The sequence below is a fragment of the Onychostruthus taczanowskii genome, unplaced genomic scaffold (genome assembly GCF_017590055.1).
Source record: "Onychostruthus taczanowskii isolate IOZ18803 unplaced genomic scaffold, ASM1759005v1 scaffold2, whole genome shotgun sequence".
Lineage (NCBI taxonomy): Eukaryota > Metazoa > Chordata > Aves > Passeriformes > Passeridae > Onychostruthus > Onychostruthus taczanowskii.
In genome coordinates, this window is record NW_024499239.1 from 15,533,602 (window position 1) to 15,554,605 (window position 21,004).

Sequence of the window (21,004 nt, forward strand, 5' to 3'; positions counted from 1 at the left end):
CCTCCCATATTGCACTAGTTCTGGTTTTGATTCTATCATCACATGTCCCTATGGAAAGTATAGTTCAGGTTTTTTTTTCTGGTTTTGCTTGAGTAAGTAACTTAGGGATGGATCTAAGCTGGAGAAGGATCTGTATAAATGCACAGTCTGTTCATGGTGCAAGTCTTTTCAGTGCTTGCCACACTGGAACTCAGTCTATTAATCCAGTAAGCATTCCTAGCATTAGAGATGGGAGCCATGGTGTGACTGGTATTCCATGTGTGAATTTAAAACAGGTAAGTGCAACAGAAGGCAAGGAAAAAAGTAGATGATAGCCAAGTTCATAGGTCTGTACATCTTATTTTGTGTAAAAACCAAAATTCTATTACCTGGTAGTTCACGGTGTCCAGCTCAATAATTTGTGTCTGTATTGAGATGCAACCCCAGCCTGGGTATCAGATGCCAGAGCTTTGGTATTGCAAGTAAATCTATACTGATATTTGGGTATTCAGTCAATTGAAATCGATACAATATGATGCATTTGGATTGGATCGTAATATTAGAAGTGAAAGTATTAAATCTTAACTTGTTTCCATAATTTTTGCACCTTATGCACTTTTTTGACACTGCTTTTTTTTTTGACACACTTGCTTTTTGTTACTTCCTTGCATTCTGTCTATACTACAGCATTTAAAAATCTATTTTCTGTTGTCTTTCATTTCTACCTGAAAATTTTAAGGTTCTTTTTTTTTTTTTTTTTTTTAAATCCTTCACTGACTCTTTTTCCTGCATTCTGTTGAGTTTAAAGATGTCTTCAAAGACCAGTTAGAATCCTGTTCCTTTTATGTCTGATTGCTTGCTACTTTTCCTCTGTTTACACTTCTGTCAGTAACACCAGAGATAATTTGTCCTCAGACATTTCTGGTTTTCATCTTGTCCCTATAAAATACACCATTAAGTCTTTGTATTAGTTTACAATGAATGCCCAAATCTGTGTTTGAGCCTGCCACTTTAAAGCTTGGCTGTTTCATAGTATCCTCAAGAAATTATTTAATTTTAAACAGAATATTTTTGAATTATTCTGTAAAGTTGTCTGGTCCTCTTCCTGTTTATTTCTTTCTTTTTACTGCCTGCTGGAATCTGTGAGCCTATAAGCTCTGCTTAGTTCTCTAAAGCATCATGCATGCCTTTGGATCACCAGTTATTCCTGTAGAGAGAAGTGCAGAGGACAGTGAGCCTGTGATGGTCTGACTTCTTACATCTCTTGAGAAATAATGTCGTCTTCGAAGTTTACGGCTTTATGGAAAGTAGCCTTTATAAATGAATTCCCTGCAGTTTTGTCTGGGTTTTGTTCCTTGTATTTTCAATCAAACTTCATTGTGATAGGGCTGTTCAGTGTGAAACTGATGCCTTATTCCACATTCTGTGGGCAGCAGGATTTCTACAGCAGCTGTTTCTGTATCATTTGGTGTTTCTAAAGTAACTAGGGAAAGCAGTAGCTGTTTCATGTAAATCAGTCCATATCTGAAGCTGTTTATTTGCACATTTACAGATTGTATTACTAACTGCTGCACAAAGTTTACTGATCTGTAAGCATGTACAGAATAATTTCATAATTTTCTTTGCCCACCAGCTTGTCAGTGGTTGTTTTTGGGGAAGGAGTTGTACTCTGGAATCAGAGATTGGAAAACCTGTCAGTCTTGCAGAAAAAAAATGGAGCCAACAGCACGGAATTTAGCCATCTATGAATAATAAAGATACAGCTTTGTCATCTGCTGATGATTAAGGGCTTTACTTTTACCTGCAGCTTATTTTCAGATTTTTTTTTCCTACAAACACTAAGCCTAATGGGACTCCTTAGATACAACCCAGCTTCATTGGAATTTCTTTGTGGAGGGCTTGTGCACATGTTTGGTAGGCACATTGGTTGCAATTTTTGTATTTTCAGCAGGTGCTGTTCTACCTTTTTAGTAGAGCAAGACTAGAAAAGTAGAGCAGCTGTAGTGAAGTAGTTGGGTTTAAATCTGACTGCTGTTACACACCAGTAACATGGTACAGTTTTTATGACCAGAAACCATGAATTTGCATATACTTGCAGATCTGTTTTGTGTTTGTTTACTGTTAGCTTCACTTCAGTTTTTGGTTTGCATACTAATCTTTAGGATTTCTTATATTTGTCACAGTGCTGGAGACTTGGAGTTGGATAACCCTCAGCTGCAGCTGAAAACAAATCTGTCAATGTACCTCCCTTTTAATGGCTGATTTCATTTGTCTAAAACAAATTTGGTTGTGGATCACACTAAACTCAGCAAGAAGAGTTTAATGTTTGAGTTACATCTTGCCACTGAGTTCTTATTGTCCTAAGGCTGTTTTGTCCAGCTGTGTCCATTCTTCTGACTCGTTTCTCCATTTCAAAACCTGGGGTGCTTTGAGCTTTGGCATTAGAAAAAAGGGGCTCCCTAATTTCTGCAGCAGTAGAGCTTTTCAGCATTTAAGTATGATTTAGTTTCTAGAGTTTTTTAATTACAGTAATTATGTAGTCCTCAGATTCTGTAATTAAAGAAATAGGGCATTAATGAAATAAAGTTTGATTCTAATTATTCACTCTTCTGGCATTTAAAAGTCCCTGGTCACAGTTGCTCTGTCTTTCAGCAGTCAAGCCAAGACTTTGCCAGTCTTTTAAGGTGGACCACTGTGTGCAGACTTATGTGGGAACACAGTGTTCCAAGTGTAGGTCTCAGTCTAAATTCTACAGATTACCAGTGTACTCACAAATCTCTGAAAGGATATTATATGGTGGTGGCAGCCAGTTGCCCTGGCAGGAGACGTTCTTTTACTGTGGTCTTGGTCCGTGTCATCATGGATTCTTGGTGGAATGCCAAACTTCATTCTAGGGAATTCTGACTAATTTTTGTTCTACTAGTACATGTAACAAAATGAAGTAATCAAATAGCTCTGCTCCTCCTACATTACCAAATGTGTTTCTATGTTCACCACAAGTAAACAGACCTCACCTCTATTCTGAGTCCCCTAAGCATCTGAGTAATCAGATGTGCAGGTAAAGAGCATTATAGTAATCCAGTTTAGCAGTAACTAAACCAGTAATATAGACTGTGTCAGGTTAGACGAGAATGTGATTAACTTTGCTTTCCCAGGTGAACCCAAAACACATTTAATTTAGCACTTTGCTGCTAGCACTTAGTAAGCGTTCACAGAGGGAAGTACACTTCTCCTTATGATCCACTGCATGTACTGTTCCTTCCCCACACTTCCATCACATGTTGTTTCAAAAGACTACATTTTGGGCTCCTTGTTAAGTCCAGCAGTGATGGTATCTGGCTCATCCCTGTCAGGATGTTTTATTACATAAGCCAGAACCTGACACTGCAAACACCCAGTGGTTGCTTGCTGTACCTGGCCATCAAAACTGTCAAAGTTCATTCAAATCATCAGCTGGTCCTCAAAGTGTGTAGTGTGTGAAATTGCTGTATGGAGCAGTGTCCTCCTAGATACACAGTGCATTGCTAACTGAGCTGTGCTGAATGCAGTAATGGGCAAATGAAGATGGGAGATAGTGGAACAGATTGCCCGGAAAGGTGGTGCAAGACTCATCCCTGGGCACATTTGGGGTTAGGCTGAAAGGGGTTTCTTAGCAACCTTATCTAGTTGAAGATGTGCCTGATTATTTCAAGGTGGTTGGAACTAGATGACTTTTAAAGGTCCCTTCCAACCCAAACTATGCTGTGATTCTGTGGAAGTGATTCATCTCCACTGATAGGCTGAAATGACCATCACACTGGACAATATGAAAGGAATATATGCAGTTACAATATTGCTTAAGCTAATGCATCAGTAAGGTGAGAGGAGTTGGAGACCTCATATACAGAGGAAACAGAAGACAGTATTCTTTTGGCAAGATTAGAGAGGCCATTTGAATTTAAACAGAGAGAATTCTAAAACAAAGTCTAGTCCGAACAAGGTCGGTAGCAAAGACTGGGGAAGTCAGAGGTGATATAGCCAAAGGTCAGTGATCATAAATAAAGCCAGGGAAACAAACCCAGTGTCTGTGGCTATCAAAAGTAAAGGCATTTGAATTTTGCTGTCTGTACCAAATGTAAAAAAGAACAAACTAAGCACTAGAGATTTTATAGAGGAGGTAAATGACTTGTGGTGGAGAAGATCAACTGACATGTCAAACCATAAATAACTCAAACCCAGATGGCCTTACTGTTAAAACAACCATCAGTGATACTTACTACCTTGTTATAATAAGAGCATAAAACACCTTCCAAATGATGGGAATTGCCCATATATGCTATATTGGGAGGGCAGATTTCAGAAGATGTGGTTGAACCCTGAATGTTTCATTTTATCAGAATTCTTTATTACAGGCTATAAAGGAAAGTTAGTGGTGATATGAGGATTAGACATGGGACAAGAAATGCAGTGTGGAAAGAAGGGTGAAATTTCACTGTGATACGCTTAATGTAATTTGTAAGTCAGTGCCTAATAAATTGGGAAATGAATATAAAAGCTTTTCAGATGGTCCAATTTACTTAGAAGTATCCAAGATTTTCAGATCTTAAGTTGCTGTTAGAGTGGTTTAAATTTAAAAACTGAAAGCTAACTAAAGGATAGGAAGAAAGGGCTTAATGGTCATTGTTCAGGAGAGGAACCTGGGAGGTGACAACTTTCTCCCTGTTCTCCCATGAGTTCTATGCTGAGATCAGTCTTTCTCGTGGTGTAAGAAATGCACACAGTAATTTCCACATTTTTGAGTGGTGCTGTGTGGTCTTCAAGTAATGATAATAATGCTGATGATTTCTGGAAGCTTCACTGTAGCTGTATGTGTGGTTGAAGGTCTGGGCGGCTGGGAATAATCAAACTGTGATTGCATGAAACAGAATTCAGAGCTGGCAGGTGCAGTGTGGAGATAATGATTTCAGAGAGCTGTTGGTGCTAATTCTGAGATCTTTCCTGTTTGCAGCAGCAGCCAAAAAAGCCACCAGTGTTACCATCGTCAGGGTGGTGAGAACAAGATAGAGGGTGCTGTGCATGGTCCTGGAAGCCTTGGGGCACTCACATGTGGAACACTGCATGATGGGTTTGGTCTCCCCATCCTGAGGAGAGTTTACACTGGAGTTACAGAAGACACAGAAGAGGCCTTCTAAAAAGTTAGGGAACTGAACACTCAAAAGGATGGATGTTCAATCTGGGAATGAGATGGCTGAAAAGGGGGCATGAGTGTTCCAGAAACGCTAAAGCAGCAGATGAGGTCAATGTGCAGTGGTAGTTCTGCAAGTTTTGCAGTGCTAAAGCTCAGGGGCACTGGGTGAACTTTACACAGATGGACAGTGTAGTGAACTTTTGGAACTTGGTCCTGTGGAGAATTGTGGAAGGAGGTTTAAAAAGGTTAAAAAGCTGCATGCACAACTGAGCCATAAACAAGTACTGAAGGAAATGGACTTCAGTGTTCCTGATGCAACAGTTAGGGTTGCTGGAAAAACACAAAAAGTGTGCATGATAGGCTTATATCCTGTCCCTAGACACCACTTGCTGTCGCCAGTGGTGAAGGTAGTGTTGGATGGAGCATTGGTCAGACCTAGAAATTGGTATGTTCCAGTTAGGAGCATGAGGAATACAAAATGAGCAAGAAAAGGATGGAAAACAATATTGAATTATAATGAGAATTCCCTTCCTTGGGATTTTATGGTTTGTCAACAAGCATTTTGCTAGAAATGTGACAGTTGCTTCAGAATCACTGCTGTGCTGTGTAGTTGTGGCAGTGCTGGGGAAGGTCAGCTACGACTTGGAAAATGCTGCTGCACAGAACATGCTCTGCTAAACCAGCTGTTCAGAAGCACCCAGTCTCCTTTCTAAAGGACTTACGAAGAAGCTTTCAAACTAGCTCGTAAGTGACGTGGAGGATCAAAATTTAGTTCAGGTGAATAAAAAGATTTGAAAAGGAAAATTACTTTATTGACCAATGAAAAGTTCACTTAACTAATCTTTCATTACAGTTTCAGTTTTTTTTTTATTCTCATGTATCTTAACTTATTTACAGTATGAAGTATTGCTTATTGGTCTGTGGAATGAAGTAGGAAGCTGTTTTCAAGGCCCCAGATTCTTGGAAATTTAATTTAATTATGGCTTTACTGTTGAATTAGGTAAAAAAAGCCAGGTATGGCATAGTGCCCTAGTTCATTAAAAGATTTTGTTAGAATTTCTATATACATTAAAAACACCTGAAATATTTGTTGATTTGTTTCTCATACAAATGGGGAAAATTTGTGTTGTCCTGGTTAGGTCTTCACCAGCTTTTATGAGTTGGCTCAGCAACCCACTTCCAGTGTTTGTTGGGTGCCAGAGTTCAGCCAGCCTGAGTGTAAATGGGTCTCAAAGCAGGCTTATGGCTACAGGAAATAAAACCCTTTTTGAATAAATACAGTAATTTCTTATCTCATGGTCACTTCAACATTTTACATTAAAGGAGTAAGTGAAGGTAAGTAGAGGTGGGTAGAGTTGCAGTGTTGGTTTGTGCTTTCTGTGCTTGCAACTCATTCTTTTTTCTGAATGGCTAATTTTTAGCCTTATGGCTTCTGATGACTGCAGCGATGCTAAGGTGATTGTGTCTTTAGCTTTTGAATTTCTAGTCAAGAGTATGTGAGAGTCTGGCCAATCATGAAGAGTTCATGGAGGAAAAAAAATACTTCCTGGCTAAAAAGCTGTTTCCATTACCACGGACATAGTTTTGGAGGTTATGGTTTCTTTGGTAATGATCATCTGAATTTGAAAAATGGGAATTAAAAATACATTGTCAAAACCACTCAGTTCTGAAGCTGTGGAAGCTTGTGAAAAGTTGCTCATTTAGTGTTGTTTATGGTACTTCTGTGTAATCTGGGATGTGTTATCTTCGTGGGACTAAGCTATGAAGCAAAAATTCTTGAAAAATATCTGTTCCAGGTGAGGTTTTGACACTGTGGTAGTACTGGCACCATTTCGGACTTCACAGTACTGAATGAAGTGTAGTGCATTGTAAAAAATGAGACTTTTCTGAATCACCAGTTTGAGAGTTATGAATCTAAATGATTGGCCTTTCCTTCTTTTCACGTTTCTGTTGTTTTTGTGCAGGTCCTCATGCTGAAACCGCCAGTGGATGCCAGAATTTGCAGTGTGGTTTTCGGGCCTGCTGCCGCTCTGGCGAATGACCGCTGACGTCTCATCTTTCGGTCTACTTCATTTAGCTGAGCAGGCTTCCTCTCATGCACTTTACTTACAGCTCGCATCTTGTGTTAACAATCCTTGGAGTGAGACTTGTTATACTAGCCTGACCCTGCCCACAACTTCAGAATCTTGATTATGAGTGTACTGTACAGTGTTGTAACAATCTCACAACCTCATTTGGCTTGAAGGGTGTTGGGTTTTATTTTACATAATTTGGGGAAGATGGGAAAATCTTCAGATTTTTTTTTAATGCCACTTTATTTCAATTTTGGCACTTAACTGTACTTTACTGAATTATTTTGTGTTAGGTGACTTTTTTTTTTTTTTATTTTGAATCCGTAAGTACAATATAAACCTCTGCAGAGAATTTGAATTTTACTGTTTGCATTTGGGTAACAATTATACATCTTTAGGAGCCTGGTTTCTTCCCCTTTCCTCTTCTCCTGAAGTTGTTCTTTATATTGCAAAATTAGGGAAATTGCCAACTTCCTTTTGCATTTGGTTTTGTATTTGGGCTTGAAAGACATAAATAAAACATTCCCACCAATAAAAAAATGTGTGCAGTGGTTGAATATCTGTGCTTTTAGAGTGCCGTGCCAGAAGCTGCAGAGGTTGGGCAGGTGGGAGGGTGTTGTCATGGTTGCAGAGCTGTTAGCTGTACAGTGTGCATGGGGGTTTGGTTTGTTTTTATGGTTCCTATGACTCTGCTAAGTTGCATTTTTGATACAGCTTCCAGGGAAGTCAGTTTTCATTAATCTGAACTCTGTGAAAGACAGCAGTACATTTTCCCCCTTGCTTTGGTAGTTAAAAAGATTTCTCTCTGAACAGTAGAGACTGGCAGGGAGCAGATACTGTGGTTAGTGAAATGTGTGCTAGGAAGAGAGATGAGTAGGGTGTGTGTGGTGGTATGAGGGAGAGCACACTGTGTGAGGGATGAGTACTGTAGCCCATGGCAAGTTGTAAACTTCAATGGCCAGCTGCTCATGGTTGGCACAGTTGCAGGCTGGTTTTTTTCTACAGCAGAGGAGGGGCAGGTGTTTGCTTTTGTAGAAGGCAAACAGGTTGTTTTCTTTTTCCTATTGTGCCTAATTTTTAGGACTGACAATACAAAGCTAGTAATTTTAACCTGTTTTCCTAATTGGATAAATTATTTTGAGTACTATTTATTTAGAACACCAGTCATGGTGACCCAGTAGCTTTCAAGTTTCTAGGGAAGGGTGTCTGGGAAGTCATTGTGCAGGCAGAGCTGGAGGTTACTGGAGGAAACTGCAAGTTTTGCCACCATCTTGGTCATGCTAAATGGAAGAGTAAGGTAAGAAAAACACTGGTGAGTGTAGACACAGCTGAGGATGGAATGAGCTGCAGATACACCATGGAATAAGCTTGGGAGATGCCATCAGTGTTCAGCACAGCATCATGTGATGACAATGTACTTTCTAGTGGGGCTTGTAGAAGGGTGACAGACTCTAAGCTAGTCCATGAGTGCTGAGAGAGCTGGCAGACACTATAGTGACACCATTCATGATCATCTTTGAAAGGTCATGGAGATCAGGAGAGGTGGCTGAGGACTGCAAGAAAGCAAATGTCACCTTGGTCTTCAAAAAGGACAAGAAGGACCCAAGGAACTACTGTCCAGTCAGCATGACCTCTATCCCTGGAAAGGTAATGGAGTGCCTCATTCTGGAGCCCGTCTCTTGCGTGGATGACAGGAAGGTGATCAGCAATAGTCAGCATGGATTCTGACTGACCAACCCACTTTCTCTATGATGAAACAAGTCCCTGGCCAGATGAGGGGAGAGCATTGGGCATTGTCAACCCTGACTTCGGCAAGGCTTTCAACACTGTCTCCCACAATGTCCTCACAGGGTCAGGAATTGTGGACGGGATGAGGGGACAGTGAGGTGCTGAACACAGATCCCAGAGGTTTGTAGTTAGGGGCACAAGGTCTAGTTGGAGGCCGGCCATTGGTGGTGTCCCCCAAGGTCCAAGTCTGGGCTAACTTATTCATGGGATGAATAAGTCCAGACTGTGCTGAAGGTCCAGATGCCTCCTCAGCAGGTTCACTGACAGCACAGAGCTGTGAGGAGCTTTGGGCTGGTCCCCCTGAGTGCTGTGCAGCCCTTCAGAAGGCCCTGGGCAGGTTGGAGAGATGGGCAGAAAGGAACCATCTGGAATTCAACAAAGGCAAGTTCAGGATCCTGCTGAACACTCTTCCTAAGCTCAGCCCACTGCCATTTTCAGTTGAAGAGTCTGATTAGCAAGATAACAGCAGGAAAAGGATATGTATATCAGTATTAACAGCACAACTGCTTATATACTAGTAAGTGAATTTGATTTTTAGTTAACTATTCTTTTGATAATCATCTACTCACAAGTTTGCTAACTTGCAGACAAGGATTTCATACTCCTAAGTAATTTAATCAAATTCATGAATAAAAGGAATGAGCTTCTGCTTAAGGTTTAATAAAAATATTTATTAAATCCTTCATCTTTAACTCCTTAAGAAAATGTCTTCCACCTTTAAATGGTGCTGGCATTATACAGACATAAAATACAGAGCAGGATATGAAGCAGCCTCTCAAAAATTGAAGTATGGTCTCTTCACTGATGGCTCTTAGGTATATGAAATTTATTCATAGCTAAAAATTCAGGAACTAAGGTACAGGATTTTTTTTTATTTACAAGTGTCTTTTGAAGAGGAAGATCATCTGTAGATAAACTGCCTAGCTACAGGGATACCAAGGAAACATTTTACTCTGCACTGTCACTTTTAATGCTTTAAGAGTGTGAGGTCCCACAGGAAGCTATAAAAGACTGTATAAAAACCACCTATTAGTACTGGAAATTTATGCTGTCAGTCTCTTCCTTAGCAATAATTAGTGGTTTTAGGGCACATAAAGCTACTAAAAATCATGTTGTCATTTGATTGTTAAAATACTTGGAATAGTTCAGCAGTGAGAGAAATCATATATTTACACCTATATAAGCAAATTTCCTGCAGCATTCAGACTGGTCTGTACTACCTATTTCGCACAAGTGAAGCAACATAAATCCATACAGAGAGAACATTTTGGGGATAAGCGTGAACATACACAGCCAGAGCAAATTCAACATTGGAAACATCAATGGTGTGAACTCTTGTGCTGTGTACAGCTTCTATTAAAGGTCTCACTTCAGAATATGGCATATGAATAGGAAATCCAGAGACCTGGAAAAAGAAAGAAAAGAAAACATGTAAGAAGAAAAGATGAAGGCACCTGAATAAACACATAGTTAAAAAAATTTACATGCTGAGTAAAACAAATCATGATGCAATAGAAGAACTTATGTTTGTATTTTGGTAACACCTCCCTTTTTCACATACTCCAGGCAAAGCTTCTGCCATTTTTCCTCTTTAATTTGGTTCAAGTTCAAAGTGAATTTCTTTGGAATACACTAGAATAAAGTTATATTAATGAACACATATAGTAGAACTTCACTGCTTTTCTGCCTTTCGGCTGGTTTTAAATCACTCTCTTCTTCTGGCTTGGGATTTGAGCAAATGTCTCCTGCTCAACAGGAACCGAAACCTCAAATCATTCTGGAGCTGGCCAGAGCTGCCAGTACTGTCGCAGATGTTCCATGTGGAAAGCAAAAGGCCCTTCCAACAGCCTGGAGCAATAATGCACAGGCACACCAGTGGCTGCAGTGAACACAGCAGTCAGTTTCAGAGAGTGAAGCAAAGAGTAGAAAACTGAAGAAAAGCATGTTGTGTGGGCTCCTGTGCCTGTAAGTAGACTGTGTGTAGCACTACTCAGCACCAGCAGCAGGTTCCTCCTGACTCTGAGAGCTGCTGCACCAATCAGCCCCTCGCAGCTGCTGCTGGGAGACTGCACTGGTGCTGATGTACTGCAGCAGTGGCTGTTGTGCAGCAATACATGTTTCTGCTGAACATAACAATCTAAAGTTAACTGGGTGCATTGTTGTTTCATCTTCAACATACAAATGAAATAAACCAGATGATCACTCCTTCACTCGATTAATATTATAATGGTTTCTCTTTGGTATAAAATCTCTTGTGAATTTTGGTAGTAGAAGACAGAACTAGCCTAGGACACTCTTCTGTACCACAGAGTGGCGATTCTAAAACCTAGGGATTTAACTTCCTGCTTCTATGCACAAGCCTTTATGTTCACAAGTGTACCCTGTAATCTCCCAGCTGTTTTTGCAGCTCTGCCTGATGGTCATCTTCTACATCTTTGCCTTGATTTTGTTCCAGCAGCGGCAAAAAGTTACGGAGGGTGGAGGTGCAGTATCTGTTCCAACGTGTTGGGCGCGTTGGTCTCCATTCCATAATCTTATCCTTTAATATTTTTTCAATCCTGCAGTAAGATAGACTGATTATTACAATTCTAGTATTGGACATCTGAACTGATCTCCCTTGGCAGACCAGTACAGATTCTGAGAACCACACATGGCCTCAGTTAAACTTACTGCTCACTAAAAGTGTAGTAATGTCTGAATTGTCAATGTCTGCATGGGAAGCCATGGAATTACAACCCCTTTTAGTTTACACCCTCTCCTCTCATCCCCCCACAGCATTTTGTTCTTTGTGAAATGGTAGAGCAATGACTGATTAGTTCTTTCTACCTGGCAATCTCTGTTGAAGAAAGAGAATTTTAAAAAGCCCTGAAACAATAGCTTCTGATTTTTTAGGCCATTCTCCTGGCATTGGAAGCAGATTTTTAGGAGCTAGGCATGAATACCTAGGAATGCTCTGGTATTAGCACTGATGGCACTTGTTCTGGAGGTAGCATTACCTGCTCTGCAGTTCCAGGGCAGCAGCCTTATCCGAATGCTCATAAGTTAGTTCTTCAGGCTAGCAATAAATAAATAAATATTAAAACATGCAATCTCTTCTAAACATACAACAATGTAACTTCAGGAGTTTCTGCCTTGATGATGCTCACAGAAGTTTACATTTATGCAAAAAGAATCTATTCTTTAACAGAGACATGATAAAAATTTAACTAGATATTTGTGTGTAATTCTGGGTTCCCCCCCCCCCCCCCCAGTAAATTTGAACTGTTTACACCTTTCATCCCTGTACAGAAATTTCTGGCTTTTTACTAGTGAAGTTCATACAGCTTGAAAAAAACGCCTTCTTAGCCATGAGACAAAAGTTGACTTTTTCTTTATAATACTGAGTTACTGCTTTAGATATGTTTATGTTAAAAGATGTATTCCATTTACTTCACTGTTGCCCTGAGATCTTAGATAGAGGGCAAATACATTAATTCTGTATAAAATCAACTTTTTTCAGTAGCCCTGCTTTCATTTTTTTAAAGAAATAACTAGGAAATCTTTTTAAAAACCAATGCCATTACATAAATATACTTAACCAAAGAATTCCAAGGAACTTAATATCTGCTTCTTTATACCAAGTCTGTGATGTCTTAATCCCTCTTTTGGTGTTGGCAATAGATCCATCAATACCTGAATGCTGCGGAGACCAGGGAATGGCAAACTTCTTGAAAAGAAAGGCTTCCAAAGTTTTGGTTTGCTGATATCAAAATATATCCTTCCTGGGGAATCATATTCTTGCATATTAAACCAAATCTACAGGAAAGCAAATTTGATTTAGCTTTCAGAATATAATCAACACCTATGGAACACATTCCACTTATACAGCAATAAAATACTATATAATGTTAGCCTCCTGTAGCAATTTTTTCTGCTGTTCTGAGCTGCATTTCCACCCCTCTGGAGTGCTGCACAATTCTTCTGAATTCTGATTAAATTCCTCCAAAAGCCCACCCCAGTGCTGCTGTGGCTGTGATGCCTGGTAGCTGCTGCACTCCAACACTACTGCTCTTCTAAGTGTACCTTGCAGAATACAACCAGAGACTGCAGACACACAAGTCACAGCTTCTGTCAGCAAGTGGAACCCATGTCTTGCACTGCCCTTCTTTACAGACATTCATTTTGGCCTCTGTGCCTAGTCTGGAGCATGCAGGCACTGTAGGATTCTTGTTCTAGCAACCTTTAAATAACTATTTCTAAGGCTGCAAAATGCACCACAACTTACTGTGTAAATGTGTGTGACCCTTTGTAACTGAGGAGGTTCTGCAGAGCCTTCTAGGACAGCTGGTTCTGCCCCAGCTGCATGTGAGGTGGTGTGGCTCTCCTGGCTGAGACTGCTCAGTCTCACCGAGATGGAATTAGGTGCCTTGAATGTTGTTGTGTTCTGCAGTTTGAGTCAGTGCTCAAGTCCTTACTTGCTTCTGCCAGCAATTAACAACTAAGTTACATTTTTCTTAACTATAGGTCTAGAACTGCTTACAAAAACACCAAACCAAACAACTCTGCCACTCCCCAAAATGCTTTCAGTGAAAGAAGTGACACTTGTAAAATAAATGTACTTTATAATATCAAATTCTCATCTAAAGTTAAGATCTGTGTTTAGAATAGAACACAGGAGATTAAATAACAAAACAAAACTCATAATGCATGGCATTCCAAAAAACTGAGGAGCAAACTTTTAAACTCAACATCCAGTTTCTATTCAAATAAACCCTAGGGTTCTTTTTTTTTACTTTGCCTTCTATTTTCTCATTTTCAAACCTTCACACATCTTTCTGCCTTATCACGACCTTGTTTGTGTCCCCAGAACGTGGGAGGTCTGGCTTCCAACCAAGTCAGGGAATGCTGCTGGCAGGACACTTCCCAGGGTTTCTGATCCTCCCAGCACAGGCTCAGCTCCCAGCCCGTGGCCACTCCTTCACCTGCCCAGAGCTGCACAGCTCTACAGTCTCTCCTCTCTCACCCTGCTGCCTCAGAGGGTTTTACTGCCACACAATGAATAATACATTATGAACATAAACCAGTATTACTTGCCTATTTTCAAATAAATGGGAGGACTTGATGCCAAGCAGAAAATCAGTATTGTTTTTGTGCCCTGAGGTGCCACCTCTGTGTTGTGCATGTTGAACCATTCAGCCTGTGCCTAATGTCACATGGGCAACTCAAGTGACTCTTTATACTTTTTTTCTCATTTTTCAGCCACATTTCACCTGCAAACTATTACCTTTGAGGAATGACTACTTCTCACCTGAGCAGTTGTAATCTAAGCCCATCCACTCTGGGAAACGTAAGTAAAACTCAATAAATGAAAAATACATTAACAAATTTATTGATCCACCTAAATGCTAATTAAAAAATCTCTCTTATTTAAAGTAGCTGAAAAACCTACTTAAGATTTAATACTATTTCTAATAAAAGATAGCCTAAACATGTTTACAGTAAAAACAAATGATGCCAAAAAAGAGAATCAAGTTATTAACTTTTATGTGTACAGAAATGTGACAAGACTGGGCACACTTACATTATCACAGCTGATCAGACAGTAGACATTTTGTAAGGGACAGAAAGTATCATACTGCCCATAAAAACATCCAGTACTGGGATTCCAAATTACATACTGACTTTGTTCCAAAGTTAATACATATGCAGTTGGTCCCTAGGAAGGGAAAAAAAAAAAAGTATGAGAAAGATGTTTGAAAACTGGCTACAAGGACAGTATGCTTTCTATTCTTTGTAATACTAAATTTTTACTATTGAGGTTGATAGTGCTTTTTGGGGCAAACTGCTTGGAAGAATTTACAGGTTCATTACAGTTCAACACTTATATTAATGTGGCAGAGAAACGTCAGACATGCAGAGCTCCGAGCCATTCTTAACATATAAAGTCTGAAAGCTCTTGTCTCACTACAAACAATGTGGAATTCCACATACAGGAATGTTTACCAGGTGCCACTTCAGTATCACATCCTGCTTTGCTACTGCCACAGCTCTCATCCATGGGCAACCTCGGAGCTGAAGGACTCCCATCCAAGCAGCACACTCTGTGTCTCAGCCATCAGCCTCCCTCTCTGGCATGCAAGGAATTTCCCAGCTCTCTTTATATTCTCTATCAGGAATCCTTAAACTGCTCTCCTGTGTTCTTGTCATCCCTTATATTTTCCGGGTATCTTGAAATACCTGGAGTAAATTCCCTCCTTGCAAACGTTTTGTTAATGACTAGCATCTCAATCAGATTTTGAGGGGAAGGAATGTATCTGAGCACTTGTTCCTGTCACTGCAGTATCTCATAATGTGCTTAAGAAAGTAGGTTAGACAGAAATTTTCACCAAAAAAGCCTTTCATATGTATGTAGAAATTTGTATTATAAACAGTTACCACCTTTTTGAAAAGAGCAGTATTGGTTAGTTGGAAATCTGAGTGCTTCCCTGAGAACAAAGGCATCTCCCAAGCAGAAACACAAGCCCAGTGTTTCAGTTCTGGGCCAGTCTGAGCCCAGCTGCTGCCACAGTGGCTCCCAGCAGCCCAAGGCAGAGCACACACCTCACCTGCCTGCATTACAGTGGGCAGAGGGAGAGGCACTTGTCCAGCCTGAACCAATCTATCTTTACTATTGCTGCAGCTCTGCCATCAGCCAGAGAATCAGCAGATGTGTGTGACCATTAAGAACCCCTGGCATGCCCCTAGGTCTCTCCTATCACCTCTGAACCTGTACCAAATCCCACACAAACTCAGTTAGACCCTGTGAGATGCTGTGAAGGGCTTGTCTCCATCAATTTGTTTTGTATACACCATTTATACAAGCTGAAGTCAAATGAAGGGTTACAGATGCTTGGTATGATGATGACAACTACTACCAGTTTAAGCATGGACATTTAGGTCCAGGAAAAAACCCCAGACATACACTAAGAAATACTTTCCATTTTTTATTTACTTCTCTGAAAAGAATCAGTGCCCAGCACCAATCTTTAGATAATATCCTGGAAAAACATCCCAGCAAGAAACAATTATCCATTGTTGGGGGCCAAAGACTTCACAAAATAAAAGTTAATACTTAGGCCAAATGAAAGAATCCTCTTACCTCAGGAATGGCATTTCCAATGATAAGCCAGGCTTTTTTCCCCATACCAAGAAAATAATTACACAAGAGCACGGCGTGTTCTTCCTCATCTCCCGCCAGAAGATAGAGAAATTGCTAATTGAGGTATTAAAATAAAAAAAAAGTTTTCTAGGCAGTTATCAACTTAGAATATTTGATAATGTTTCTTAACACATCTGAAGCAAGGAGTCCTCTCAGATATTTGCAACTGATCTTTACTGTTTATTGGTCACTGCTTCAACACACAGGGTCTTTGTCCTTTTTAGAAAGACCATTTTTCAGAAAAGTTCTGAGATGATAAAAACTTCATCTATGATAAACAATGTCTGCTGTTATTCTCTAAATTACAGCATTTGTGTGACAGAATACTAAATATCCCATTATTGCTTACACTAAATGCAATGTCTTTTCTGTAGTTCCTTGGAATGACAATGATCCATTTTAAGTCTAGATGTAAAGTCTCCATCAGTCCCTTCACTTGTGCATGTCTATGACATTACGGACTGGTTTATAACTGAGAAAAAAAGGGAGATGGTTTGAAGCCCTAACGTATTATTGCAAACTATCAAGGATAAAATTTTTGTCTCAGATCAGAATAAGCAACTTCTTTCAAACTTGGGTCCTTATTCTTTCAAATAAATGGCTCAAATAAAAATATTCCTCACAATAACAGAATCACAGAATAGGTCTGAAGGGACTTCAAGAGCTAATCTAGTACAACCTCCCTCCAAAAGCATGGCCACTGGGATGTTCCATCACATTCAAGAGGATAAAGAACTTCTTTTTAATACATTGCTTACATCTGATGTGCTCCATAAATCACAAATTCCAGCAAATGACACACTATCTGGCAAAAAAGGAATCAAAGCAACATATCGAGCCACCAGTTCCTGCAAGAAAACAAAACAGAGCAGGTCACCCCTTTAATTCAAAATGCTCTAGTGTTATTATACCAGTTTTGAAGAATATTGCTGTTTCTACTCAATGACAAAACACTGAGTAACCTCAGTACAGTAGCAGCTAGCTCATTTTAGAATTTGTATAGAAGACTGATATGATTTACTGCCACTGAGGTTTGACATAGTTCTTTGTCTTTTAAAGGGCAATACTCATTAATAGACTTATTTTTTCCCCAGAGAAAACAAATATTATTTTACGGTATCATTACTGTTGGACTTACTGTGTATTACACATAGTCATTCATAGTCATTACTAATTTTATTTTGTATCTGTAGTTTTTCCTTTGCAAAAGGTGTAGCTGTACAGCAGAGACACAAAAGCTTATGTGCATGTGCCAAGGCAAACAAACAAACATCTTGAAATCTGCATCCCTGAGACTTCACTATCTTTTCTAAATACTTACTGCTGCTGTTTGAGATCTATCTGGGACAGCGTCAAGAAGCTCCTGTGGTGGATTTAGAGGTTTGATATATCTGGTAATAAAAACTGTTTTTCCATCAAGATCAATTACAGTTGTTAGGCACTGGCGGCTTGGAAACTTTGATGTACATTCAGCTTCATATTTTTCTGCTGCCTGGAGCAGTTTCTCATCTTCTTGGGTATCAAACTTCAAAAGACAGTAGAATTTATACAAAACCAGTTTTATTTATAGTTTGGACTTAAGTCTTTACCATATTTGACTATATTTCATCATTTAGAGGACAATAAAATGATTGTGAAATTATTTTCTAATAGCACTTTGAACTTGCCTTGTAGTATAAAGTTTTGCTTACAGACATAAAAGGAAGGTCAAGGCAATGGAAAATCAAGTAATTTGCACTTCATATGAATGCCCATAATGATCCATACAGATAAGCTGGCTTTATTAAAGCACTGAAAAATGTAGTGGAAGTAATGGCCAAGTAACACTGGGGCATGAGGATGTAACACCACATATTAATTCAAAAGTAAACAATTATGGTTAGGTACTAATCCTATGTGCTATTCCCACAGCATTCCTTTAAAACCACAACTGACATTATGCATAAAATCTCAATGATTTTTATATAAATAATACTGCAACAACACTGCCCAATGCCAAAATATTTGCAGAGAAGGTTCAAGTGAATTTTAGATGAATCCTTATAATTCAGAGGTGTCTAAAATTTCCACATGGTTAAATGGGATTTTTCAGAAGCAAATATAGGACTCAAAAGCACATATTAATTATAAAACAGTGACAATTATTTCATGATGGTACCTAAGATGTCATCTTTTAAAGGTATTAAGATTGGTCAAAATTATCCATTTAGAATTCCTTGTATACTTCCAGTGCTGCTGAGAATTAAAGTTCGTCCTTTTTAATATTTTTGTTTAAAATAAGCCACTTTTGTAATTTGTTACTCTTAGACTAACCTGAGGTGGAACAGCTGGGCACTGCCCTGCAGCTAGACCTCCAAGTTAGGAGAGAAGGCACACAGTGGTGATTCTTCTTCACCATAATTAAGAGCAGAAAGTAGAGCCTCTGACGTGTTGTAAACTTAAATGCAGCAATTTACTGCAAATATTTCTGGCAAATAAACAATTACTATGTCACAGTCAAGTAACACAAACTACAGAAAAGCTGCTGAATGGCACAAACCCAAGCTAAATCTTAAACTGGGAACAACAGGAGTATCTCAACTGATTTATTAATGTTGTACCTTCTTAAGCATTTCATTCATCTAACAGAGGTTCAGGAAGGACAGCAGGAAAGAGAGGAAAAATAAGTAAAGAAACAAAAAAGGTTTCATAAAATTAAACTAAAATTATGCTTAGCATCCTAAAGCACTACACAAGCATTACAAATTAACTGCAGGTCAGGAATAGGAAGAAAGTATGGCAAATTATTTAGGTTGTTTTTTTGCATAATATTCCAAACTCTTTCTATAATAGGTATATGTGTTGCAGCTGGAGAGTTGCAGCAAAGAATTGTAATGACTATTGTTGTTAGTCTAAGGCACTTCTGGTTTACTAATGAAACTGAAAAAAATAGCAGCTGCTGTTTAGGAATTATTATATTCAAGATCTTGAAGCATACACGAAGCCATAAATAATAAATGCTCATTTGAACAGTATAAACACAGAAGCAAGAAAATACACTTTGCACCTGCCACCTCCTTTTTGTCCGCTGTTCACAAATACTCATACAAATGCTTTATTGTTTACACAAGTACAGGGAAAAACTATATGCTCACAGAGAGGAATGCCAATTTGCTTTCTCTTAGGACTAAAATTAGATACCTGGGCAAAATTATTTTTCATGCATTAAGTGCACATCTCACTTAATGGTACATCTAATTAAATTGAACTGAGATAAAAAATTTAAAATAAACTACCCCAAATTTGTATGAATGTCCTTCTGTACTTGCATTCATGTCCTTTGGTACACTAAGGAGAGCTATTAATATGCATCTCAAGAACTGCACCACTGGAAACAAAGAGCAAGAGTATGATGAATTAGTGATTAGTTACCTTCTCTCTGACAGACTCTCCGGGGATGAGCTGTGGTTCAATGGTAATGAACAGTGTTATATACGAGCCCTCACTCAGATTTCGCACGGAATCATAACCTCTCTCCATACCCACGCTCTTTTCTTTGCTGTAGCCAAGGAGGACTGGAGGAATATTGACCTTAAATGTACCATCAATCTACAAGAGATACAGAAAATACTGAGAAACACTTCTCATTAAAAGCAAAAAAGCAAAAGTTCCCTCTCACATAAATTTGCTACTTGTGTCTGCATATTTTCTTCTTTTGATTGTTAGTTTAAGTTACAAAATAATAAAATGAGAGACTATGACATTTATGTCATTAACTGTGGGGAAAACATGAGGTATCTCATTGTTAAATATATTAATCACAACTTGATTTCAGCCTCTCTTGCATATAACATTTAATGAAATGTAAATCATACACAGTAGTTCACAGAGAAAGAAAGTCTGCTGGTGTTTCACTACTTTTCTTTCAAACAGCAAACTCAACATGGCTCTGTTTACCTGGAAAAATGGAAAAAAATGGCAAAATACAGGTTGCATGACTATGCTTCTCAAGGCAGCAGCAGACTATCAGGCCTTTGCCTATGAGTCATGTGGGAAGGATGCTCCAGCATCTCAGAGATGGATCCTCTTCCATGCACAACACAAGATGCTCCTTGGGTGGAACTGGAACTGGGCCCATTTATCCAGCTTCTGTATGGAATGGCTCTGCCAGACCCACCAGCCCTTGGCAGCTCCCTTTGTTACCACAAACAGAGAATAAGGTCTTTCTGAAGGGCTGGGTGACACAAGACATGGCAGGCCCACACCTGCTTGGGCAGGTTTCAATAGTGGAAGTACCCAGCTTTAACAGAAAAGCAAAAACAGTAAGCTCCTGATTTGGACACAATTGAGGCAACTTCCACCAGAAAGGGTATCTTCAGTGGATGTGGGAAATGAACAGATGACTCACTGGCATGGCTCATCAAACATTTAAGAAAACAATTAAGTTTTGATGAGGAGAAACTGAATATATCAGTCAAAATTTCTGCTCCAGTGTCTTAGAACTGGATGATGAAATGCTTCATTTGCTACTGAAATTTAGTTGCTAGATGCACCTTGATGTAACCACTGTGCTGATCAGGCTTTTTCAAATTCCATATGAAATTCTATTCAAATGCAAAGAATCTCTACTGCTGGGAAGATCTATACAAGCACTCACACTCTGCTTAGGCAATCACAACCTCCTCAAAGAGACTCAGAAGTATCTGACAGCAATTCTGGAGCTACTCTGGTTCTACAGCAGAAAGACCAAGAAGCTGAAGAACAGGGGTTGACATCAGCATGGGAAATCCTTAAAGATGGATTGTGGATGGTGGCTGTATTGGTAAGCAGTCTGTTAAAATG

General features: G+C 39.2%; 2 protein-coding genes across 4 annotated transcripts in view; one reads left to right on the forward strand and one right to left on the reverse strand.

Moving 5' to 3' along the window:
- FBXL5 (F-box and leucine rich repeat protein 5) overlaps positions 1-7,758 on the forward strand; it is a 34,194-nt gene extending 26,436 nt beyond the window's left edge. For both annotated transcript variants that reach the window (XM_041402429.1, XM_041402432.1), the window contains exon 11: positions 7,111-7,758. In XM_041402429.1, the coding sequence (XP_041258363.1) occupies positions 7,111-7,187 (77 nt within the window). In that variant the 3' untranslated portion in view covers positions 7,188-7,758. The remainder of the gene's footprint in view (positions 1-7,110) is intronic.
- A 1,923-nt stretch (positions 7,759-9,681) lies between these two features.
- CC2D2A (coiled-coil and C2 domain containing 2A) overlaps positions 9,682-21,004 on the reverse strand; it is a 52,939-nt gene continuing 41,616 nt past the window's right edge. For both annotated transcript variants that reach the window (XM_041403056.1, XM_041403057.1), the window contains 9 exons: positions 19,595-19,771; positions 17,505-17,708; positions 16,942-17,031; positions 16,124-16,237; positions 14,567-14,701; positions 12,679-12,801; positions 12,003-12,061; positions 11,387-11,564; positions 9,682-10,411 (listed from right to left, as the gene is read on the reverse strand). In XM_041403056.1, coding sequence (XP_041258990.1) covers positions 10,223-10,411; positions 11,387-11,564; positions 12,003-12,061; positions 12,679-12,801; positions 14,567-14,701; positions 16,124-16,237; positions 16,942-17,031; positions 17,505-17,708; positions 19,595-19,771 — 1,269 coding nt within the window. In that variant the 3' untranslated portion in view covers positions 9,682-10,222. The remainder of the gene's footprint in view (positions 10,412-11,386; positions 11,565-12,002; positions 12,062-12,678; positions 12,802-14,566; positions 14,702-16,123; positions 16,238-16,941; positions 17,032-17,504; positions 17,709-19,594; positions 19,772-21,004) is intronic.